Below are 9673 nucleotides of genomic sequence, written 5' to 3'. Positions count from 1 at the left end.
TCGTGAGTCTCTGCTTGTTACCGCGTGTTCCTAATCCACTACGATTTGGATATTTGATCCGAGGGGCCTCTGGCCTGATAACACTAACCATCACGTGGGCATAGTATGGGCGTTCTGCGTCGTATGCATCAGCCGAAGCTTAATAGACGTCAGCGACTGAGCGGCGCGCGCCGGGTTGGACTGGTAAGCACCTGCCTTTTTTAAGGAGGTAGCTAGGTCTGCTCACCAGCCGCGTTCGCAACGTGCAGGAGTTCCCGGGGCGATGGCCCATGACCCCTGGGGGCATAGGTTTAGTCCGGCGTGCTGACCTCTCTATTAAGCCTTGGTCGGGTTCAGGCGTATTGTTTGGCCGAGGCCGGGCATGACCTAGGAAAGTGTGTCCGGCCGGAGTTAATCGAGCGTGGTGGGTAAGTTGGTGCACCCCTGCAGGGAAGAAAACATCTATCGGTAGCGTGTCCTACGGTAACGGACACTTGGAGTTGTATCCCGATCGATACAACTAGAACTGGATACTTGAGATGAGACATGGATATGAGAAATGGATAGTATGGCTCTGGGATTGCTTTCTCGCAGGGAGTCGAGAAAGGATCTCTGGCCGAGGTTGATAACACTACTACTACTTTACTTTATGCTACTCTACTCCCTCCTGTTGTTGCAAGGTGGTGGTTTCCAGAAGATGCTAGTCTTCGATAGGACTAGGTTCCCCCCTGTATTCTGGCATTTCTGCAGCCCAGTCCACATATACATTCTTCCTTTGATAATGTTGCATATGTAGCGTAGATCCTTGCTTGCGAGTACTTTAGATGAGTACTCACGGTTGCTTTGCTCCCCCCTTTCCCCCTTTCTTCTTCTTTCTGGTTGATGCAACCAGATGTCGGAGCCCAGGAGCCAGATGCCACCGTCGATGCATACTACTACGTGGAGACCGTCGACGATCAGGAGTAGTTAGGAGGCTCCTAGGCAGGAGGCCTTGCCTTTTCAATCGTAGATGCTTTTGTGCTGGCCTTCTTAAGGCAAACTTGTCTAACTTATGTCTGTACTCAGATATTGTTGCTTCCGCTGACTCTTGTGTATTCGAGCCCTCGAGGCCCATGGCTTGTAATACAAAACTTGTATTATTTTATTTGTGTCTAGAGTTGTGTTGTGATATCTTTCCACGAGTCCTTGATCTTGATCGTACATATTTGCATGTATGATTAGTGTACGATTGAATCGAGGGCGACACAACTTGCCCAATGATCGACAAGCCATTGAGAATTAATGGATCTTCAAGAGGAAGACGGACGCTGATGGTAGTGTTACTATCTAAAAAAAGAAAACATGTTTTTTCATGCAATTTTATTTGATCTAAAAGATAAGAAAGACCGATGAAAAACCGAAACGTCGGAAAACTCCAAAAAAACCCGTTTAAAAAGCCGAAAAAGTTTGCAGAAAAAAATCCAGAGGAAGCGCCCAGAGCGCGACACGTGGCGGGCGGCTGAGAGCGCCAAGTGACGGGAGCTCCTATCTGCCGCTTATTCCAGCAGACTGTCGGGCAAACGCACAAGCGATCCGACTGGACCGGCCCACTGTCGAACGAGGGATCTGTGTATCGAGAAGCGATCGAACCAGAGACCTCCAGCATCACGGAATGTTCTGCTAGCCAGAAGAAACAACCACCCTGAGAGATTAAATACCAGCGCAACTCTATAAGAACAAAAAAGCAACGCAGATCCAACATTTTTGTTTTTCTTTTTTCTTCCGTTTTTGATTTTTTTGTTCGAAATTTGAAAACATGCTCTCCACACTGACGTTACTTCACAAATTAGAAAAAAATGTTATGTTTTCAAAAATAATTCGTATATTTCAGAAAATGTTCAGGATTCTAAAAATGGTTCATGTTTAAAGAAATCCGATTTGTTTTAAAAAAGAATGTTTTATGAAACATGATCGCTTTTCAAAAAAAATAACAAATTTTGACAATACAAGCATTTTCTAAAAATGCGAACAATTTTTGAAAATCACCAAAAATATGTGAACATATGGACTTTTATTTGAAAACAGGAAATCTAATTTTCAACTCTTAACAAAACTATTAGACTTGAACATTTGTTAAAACTGCCAAAAATAAAATAAAATATGACATTTTTTGAAAGCAGGAACAATTTTTCGAAACACAAACATTTTTTAACTGTGGAACAAATTTGGAAACATGAAGAATTTTTGTAAACACGAACATTTTTTTAGAACGAGAACATTTTTTGGAAACACAAAAGGTTTTTGAAAATATGATTTTTTTTAAACTGCAGAACTAATTTGGAAATATGAACAAATTTTGGAAACAAGAACATTTTTTGAAAATGAGATTTTTTTTCGAAATTTGCAAACAATTTTTTAAAACTGGAACAATTTTTGGAAAAACAAAAGTTTCTGAAAAGACGAACATTTTTTAAAACCGCAGAATCAATTTGAAAACCTGAACAATGTTTGGAAACATGAACATATTTTGAAACTCCCATTTGTTTTGTAAAATGCGGATTGTTTTATTAATAATGAAAGATTTTCAAAAAACATGATTTTTAAAATAAATATGAAAAAGGAAACAAAAAGAAACAGAAAAAAGAAAATAAATTAAATAGAAAATAGTTCAGGAACCTCCTAGGAGGTTCTCAAAACCAGAAAATACCAGCTTGGAACGTCCTGGAAGGTTCTCAAAATTGGGTTGGCTGGAGCGCTCGACGGGCCGGCCCACATCATCCCTCGCTTGCGAACCTTGTGTGAAAGCTCGACAACCTGCGCAGTGTGTGTCCTATATTTTTTTTTTCAAGTGACGCTGATCGTTGTGAGGCTGCTGAAAGAGCGCTCGTCAACTTTTTTTTTGAGACAAAGAGCGCTCGTCAACTAGTTGCTCACGTTGGATGGGTCACACCTTAGGCTTCTCCCAACTCAGTCTCAGCCCACGATGTATGAAGGGCCTGCAGTGTTGTAATGTACAATTGGCACAAGGCTTTCGGCCCATTTGTAGCATCATAACCAGCCCGTGCCGCCTCCCCCTTCCCGCCATCACCCACCCCACCTTCCCGCCGAAACCCTCTCTCCCTCTCCCCCAATATATCCCCTTCCCGCCGAAACACAGTCTCTCCCCACCATTCCCCCCTTCCCGCCGAAACCCTAGCCTCGGCGCACAGCCACACGCGTCCTCCACAGGAGCCTCCTCCGACCCCGCGGATGGTAAGCGGCCCGTCTCCCCCAGCCTCCCCTCTCTGCCCGAACCACGCCGCCGCCGCGCGCGGTCGTCGCCGCCTCCGGATCTAACCTTCTCGCCGGCTGATTTGCTTTTCCTAGGACGACTCGGAGAACAACGCGCCGTCGACCCCGGGCTCGCCGGGCTTCAGCACCGACCGGCTGCCGCCCAACACCACCACCAGCCGCGGCGCCACCGACCCGTCCTCCTACTCGGACGACGATGGCGAGGCGGAGGTCGACCCCAATGTGCTCCCCGAGGACGACGGCGCCACCGTTATCCGCGACGAGGAGGAAGACGATGGGGAGGACCTCTTCAACGACGACTACCTCAAGTAAGACAGAAACGTCCGAGCTGGAGATTTTCCGGATCTAGTGTTATTTGGGACAGCGTTTAGGTGTTTCTACTAGTAGTTGACAGGTTTAGTCCGTTGGATCTGGCAGTAAATTGGTTATTCACCGACTTTTGGGGTTCGAGAATCTAGGGATTGCGGCCTAGATTTACTTCATAAATAGTCAGATTTGTGGCACAAACAAGGGAATAGTCAAACACTTCACCGGATTGTGTCTTTTTTGTTACCTTTAATGTTTTGTTAGTTCCTTGAACTGTACAATTTAGAAATGTCTGCTATCCTCCTGTATTGAATATTAAAACCTGATGTTTGTGCTCGGTAATTTGTTGGGGTACATTTCAGTCTACCAATTTCAGTGGCCTATATGAACTATTACCTGTCATGTCCTATCCCTTTTTGATGAATTAGTTGTCTGAATAGGATTTGTTCATCAGTTGTCTGCTGTCCAAATGCATTGTATTGTTCAGTCATGTACACAAATTAACTGATCCTCTCTGTTGTCCTGCAGTTTTGCCAATGTGTTTTTTTACTCTGGATTCATTGATGTTCTGAAAACTGCATTGTTGAGTAATAATTCATTTTGCTATACAGTTTGGTATTTGGTTTCAAGATAGTTCAATTAACTAGAGGATTGCCTTTTTAGTGTATGAAATAAGCCATACCTCAAACAGACACAAACATGTTTGAAATTGTGAAGTTCTTGCTAGCCCTCTTATTTTTTTCAACCTTTTGCAGTGATTACCGAAGAATGGATGAGCAGGATCAGTATGAGTCGGTTGGGTTAGACGACTCGATAGAGGATGAGAGGAACCTGGATGAGATCATGGCTGATCGAAGGGCTGCAGAAGCGGAACTTCATGCAAGGGATGTGAGGACTGGTGCAACAGCTGATCGAAAATTACCTCGTATGCTTCATGATCAGGGTAATGGCATCACACACAGTTCTTATTGTCTATGGAGTATTAGGACAAACCTTACCTTTTTCCTTTGCACTTATATTCTGTTTGTTTGAATTGCTGCTTGAGTATTTGGGTTATGTTTATTTTTCATATTGTTAGTTGTGGTGAAATGTTCTTTCTTTAGTATGTTTGAAATGAGCATATTTTTTCCCTTGTGGTTTCAAGTTTGATTGAAATGGCACATGGCTAGGAACTCTGAAGGCCATATAATAACACTAATTTTTTCTTAAAATATGAATAACTAGTATCATATTTACATTGTGTACTTTTCTGACCGTCTCCATTTATCAAAAGACATTTACCAAAAGATGTGATGTATCTTCAAAAATTAGAATCACTATTTAATGATTTATACAAAAATAAGTAAGGTTGGATTTGCTTGAGGACCTTAGTTATAGTATCCTCATGGATGGTTATGACTCGTGAGTCTTCCTCAGTAGTTGGTATCCCTGATTGATAACATAAAAAGCAAATGTTTGGATGTCAGTCATTGTAAATTAAGGACAACATTTCTTCGATTGTGCAGATACAGATGAGGATATGAACTTCAGGCGTCCTAAAAGGCACAGGGCTAATTTTAGACAACCAAGTGGAGGACCAAGAACACCCAGAAGTGATGATGATGGTGATGGTCTCACTCCTAGTTCACCTGGAAGATCTCAGCCATATTCTGGCGGTGATGTGCCTATGACTGATCAGACCGATGATGATGGATATGAGGTATTTTCATTTTGAACGAAAATTAATCATGATTTTGTTTAGCATTTGCTGTTGATTCTGTTCCTATTTTCTAGATATTTCAGTTGAAATAGGCAACTCATGTTTGAAGGGCCTATATGGTTGTCCAGTTTTCAAATGGTTGTATTTCTGCAGGATGAATTTGATGAAGAAGATGAGATGAACATGTATCGTGTGCAAGGAACACTTCGAGAGTGGGTCACAAGAGATGAAGTCCGGCGCTTCATCGCAAAGAAATTTAAAGAATTTCTTCTTACATATGTAAACCCTAAGAATGAACAAGGAGAGTTTGAATATGTCAGACTCATTAATGAGATGGTTTTAGGTACTGTTTTTTTCCACTTCCCCAGTTTACATGAAAGAGGCTGCACTATACTGCTTATAACAATTGGCATCTTGTAACCTTTACTTGCATTGTTTTGCAGCTAACAAGTGTAGTTTGGAGATAGACTACAAGCAATTTATTTATATACACCCAAACATTGCCATCTGGTTGGCCGATGCACCTCAATCGGTGCTGGAAGTTATGGAGGAAGTGGGCAAAAATGTTGTTTTTGATCTCCACAAGAATTACAGAAACATTCATCAAAAAATATATGTGCGAATAACCAACCTTCCTGTCTATGATCAAATACGCAATATCAGGTAAAGAACATACCCTTTTACCATGTTTCTCTTTGGTCCCAAATTAAATCATGTCCTTAATCCTACTTGTCATTGTTCAGGCAAATTCATCTGAACACAATGATTCGAATTGGGGGTGTTGTTACTCGAAGGTCAGGTGTGTTCCCTCAGCTGCAGCAGGTCAAGTATGACTGTAGCAAATGTGGAACTGTCCTGGGTCCTTTCTTCCAGAACTCTTACACTGAAGTAAGGGTTGGGTCTTGCCCTGAATGCCAATCCAAAGGTCCATTTACTGTCAACATTGAGCAAGTAAGTAGCATTAAACAGTTAAGCTTAGTATTATTTTTCTCCTTGCATGATATTGATCTTTCTGCATTTGGTATGCATGACTGAACTATTTTCCCTTGGAAGACTATATACAGGAACTATCAGAAACTCACTCTTCAGGAAAGCCCAGGGATTGTTCCTGCTGGCAGGCTTCCCAGGTACAAGGAAGTGATACTTCTGAATGATCTGATTGACTGTGCTCGTCCAGGAGAGGAAATTGTAATGTTCTCCAGACTCCTCTTATCGGTTCATATATATTACTGTAGAAAGCACACATTGATTAATGCTGCTTATCCATTTCAGGAGGTTACAGGGATATACACAAACAATTTTGACCTGTCTTTAAATACAAAGAATGGTTTCCCAGTTTTTGCCACAGTGGTGGAGGCAAACTATGTATCAAAGAAGCAGGACCTGTTCTCTGCATACAAATTAACAGATGAGGACAAGGCTGAGATTGAGAAGTTGTCGAAGGATCCTCGTATCAGTGAAAGGGTTTGTCCCTGAATCCGTAAATCTCTTACAGTGACTATGATAGATAACTAGCCTTGTTAACAACCAGAACTTTGGGTTTACAGATTGTCAAATCAATTGCACCATCCATTTATGGTCATGAAGATATCAAGACTGCCATTGCACTAGCTATGTTTGGCGGGCAAGAAAAGAACGTGAAGGGAAAGCATCGCCTAAGAGGTGATATTAATTGTCTCCTCTTAGGTGACCCAGGCACTGCAAAATCCCAATTTCTCAAGTAAGGATAAAGTAGAACAAATATTTTTCAGCAGTTCCTTGTAAGACAATTCTCCACTAACTGTTGTTCTGTAGGTATGTTGAGAAAACAGGACACAGGGCTGTATACACAACTGGGAAAGGAGCTTCTGCTGTTGGACTCACCGCAGCAGTTCACAAGGATCCAGTAACACGGGAGTGGACACTTGAGGGAGGTGCACTGGTTCTTGCTGATAGAGGCATATGCCTTATTGATGAATTTGATAAGATGAATGATCAAGACAGGTATGAAATACCCTTTTGATGTTGCATGATTAGCATTTAATGTTTCACAGTTATTGAATATTAATTTATTTCCTACTGATTGTTGCAGGGTAAGTATTCATGAAGCCATGGAGCAACAAAGTATCAGCATATCAAAGGCAGGAATTGTCACATCCCTTCAAGCTCGATGCAGTGTTATTGCTGCAGCAAACCCAGTTGGAGGAAGGTAAGCTGAATTATGTGCAATGCTAGTTATACTGGCCTTCCTATTAAGCAACATCTTGATTCTCAACATGTTGACTTTGCAGATATGATTCTTCAAAGACATTCACCCAAAATGTTGAGCTAACAGATCCAATTATTTCACGTTTTGATGTCCTCTGTGTTGTGAAGGTTTGTAGTTCTCCATGTAATATATTTTGTCCAGTACTTGGTTGCCTATCAATACTGAGTTTTCTTACCGCGATGCAGGATATTGTTGACCCATTTACAGATGAAATGCTTGCAAGGTTTGTTGTTGATAGCCATGCCAGATCTCAGCCCAAGGGTGGTAACCTTGAAGATAGAGTTGTAGCTGACGAGGAGGATGATCCATTGACTGTTGCCCGAAATGCTGACCCAGATGTACTTCCCTTGTACTTGTCTGTAAGAAGCTAATATTTTACTTAAAAGTTGCACCTCTAACAAAATCCTCCTTTGCCAGATCCTTTCTCAAGACATGCTGAAGAAGTATATCACATATGCTAAGTTGAATGTATTCCCCAAAATACATGATGCTGACCTGGACAAGATTAGCCATGTCTATGCTGAACTTCGACGTGAATCATCTGTAAGCCATCACTTTTTCCTAGCCTTGTTGACTGATAAGGTCAAATATTGAAAATTGATATCCTTGAAAACCATGAAGCAATTGAGTTTGCAACTGTTTTTTGCAGCACGGTCAAGGAGTCCCCATTGCAGTAAGGCATATCGAATCAATCATTCGAATGTCTGAGGCACATGCAAAGATGCATCTGAGAAGCTATGTGTCTCAAGAAGATGTTGACATGGCCATTCGTGTGCTGCTTGACTCATTCATCTCAACCCAGAAATTTGGTGTCCAGAAGGCACTTCAGAAGGTAACTTTTGAACAGTTGAACTTGAACTGCTGTTTTGTTTCCCACCAGTGCCTAAAGTATATTTTGGTTCGAAGTGGGCTACATAATGCAGTTCTGTTAGTGAATATGTCATTCATTTGCATAGCTTTAGGAGAAGTCTTGATACTCAGTGATCTTATATTCAGAGTCAAAATCTTACATCTCTTTTTGCCTAGTTGGTGGTTTGTAACAAACTTCTTTTGTCTGCAGAATTTCCGGAAATACATGACTTACAAGAAGGATTACAATGAACTGCTTCTGCTCCTTCTGCGCACCCTGGTCAAGGAGGCGCTGCACTTTGAAGAAATCGTGTTGGGATCAACCGCACGCCTGACTCATGTCGAGGTTAAAGTGGATGACCTGAAGAACAAGGTAAGAGCTATGAACACCTCTGTCCATGATTCTTCCTTGCCTGAGCAATACTGCTGCATGTCTGTCCATTGGTGCCTGTCGTGTGCTGATGTTCTTGTCTGCTAATCCAGGCCCAAGAGTACGAGATCTACGACCTGAGGCCGTTCTTCTCCAGCTCTCACTTCAGCGACAACAGCTTCGTCCTGGACGAAGGGCGTGGGATCATCAGGCATCCAGTTGCAGCATAACAACTCAATCAACATCAGCCGATGACCCCTGTGTGATGAACAGCTACCTCTTTGTTCAAGAGCTAGAAATGTCCACTTGTAGTGTAAGTCGGCAAAATGACTGCTTGTGTCTGTTTTGTGAGAGTTCTGATATTGGTGTACTGTTTGCTATCTGAAACCCTTGTGCCTACAGCGGCATTTCGAGATGTCTGTACCTTCTTGATATCATAATTCAGTGTTTATGGAACTGACGCCATCATCATACTTTTATCATAATTCAGTGTTTGCAACTGACGCCATCCTCCTATCTTGGAACGCCAGCAACCAATTTTTTTGACTTTGAGGGCGTCCATGGCATCCAATTGGTTGTCTTCATGGAGGTGTGAGTAAGGCTCAGAAACTGACATGATAATCGGAGGCAGTGAAATAATGCCCATCTGAAGTGAATTTGTAGACAATGTCGTCCTCAATGTCATCCCGCAAAGGGGTGTTATGTAGGCACGCCCAAAGGGTAACAAATTCCATGATGAAGCCCAAAGTCCAAGTGTGAGGTGTCTTAATTTTCTCCACCCAAGCATCGTCTTTCATTGCCTTCCACCGCTTCCTCTTCAAGGCCTCAAAGATGATTGGTGCAATCTCTTTTGGCTAGCTCCCATTAACCCATGGCGAGTCCCAGAATTGTGTTGGTGCTCCATTGCCCACGATGATATTCGTGGAGGCTTAGAAGACCTTTGAGGTGCAAT

The 9673-nt window shown here is 42.3% G+C and overlaps 1 protein-coding gene across 1 annotated transcript; it reads left to right on the top strand.

Moving 5' to 3' along the window:
- The first annotated feature begins 3058 nt into the window (after nucleotides 1-3058).
- On the top strand, nucleotides 3059-9177 carry LOC123182078 (DNA replication licensing factor MCM2). The gene is made up of 18 exons (XM_044594535.1): nucleotides 3059-3210; nucleotides 3325-3557; nucleotides 4311-4498; nucleotides 5061-5254; nucleotides 5408-5597; nucleotides 5698-5917; nucleotides 5998-6205; nucleotides 6308-6442; nucleotides 6527-6718; nucleotides 6802-6974; nucleotides 7049-7237; nucleotides 7326-7442; nucleotides 7525-7609; nucleotides 7688-7840; nucleotides 7920-8045; nucleotides 8152-8334; nucleotides 8563-8724; nucleotides 8835-9177. The coding sequence occupies exons 1-18, from the start codon at nucleotides 3208-3210 to the stop codon at nucleotides 8949-8951; spliced, it is 2868 nt and encodes a 955-aa protein (XP_044450470.1). The 5' UTR covers nucleotides 3059-3207; the 3' UTR covers nucleotides 8952-9177.
- Nucleotides 9178-9673: the final 496 nt, after the last annotated feature.

The sequence above is a fragment of the Triticum aestivum genome, chromosome 1D, assembly GCF_018294505.1.
Source record: "Triticum aestivum cultivar Chinese Spring chromosome 1D, IWGSC CS RefSeq v2.1, whole genome shotgun sequence".
NCBI classification, from domain to species: Eukaryota; Viridiplantae; Streptophyta; class Magnoliopsida; order Poales; family Poaceae; genus Triticum; species Triticum aestivum.
The sequence above is the reverse complement of the archived record's forward strand: the minus strand, read 5'-3'. Positions and strand labels throughout refer to the sequence as shown.

What these genes read in the sequence shown, in the direction of transcription:
- LOC123182078 (XM_044594535.1), top strand. An exon ending in TCGTATGCTTCATGATCAGG is followed by an intron (nt 4,499 to 5,060) that starts GTAATGGCATCA and finishes TCGATTGTGCAG; the next exon opens with ATACAGATGAGGATATGAAC. An exon ending in CATTAATGAGATGGTTTTAG is followed by an intron (nt 5,598 to 5,697) that starts GTACTGTTTTTT and finishes ATTGTTTTGCAG; the next exon opens with CTAACAAGTGTAGTTTGGAG.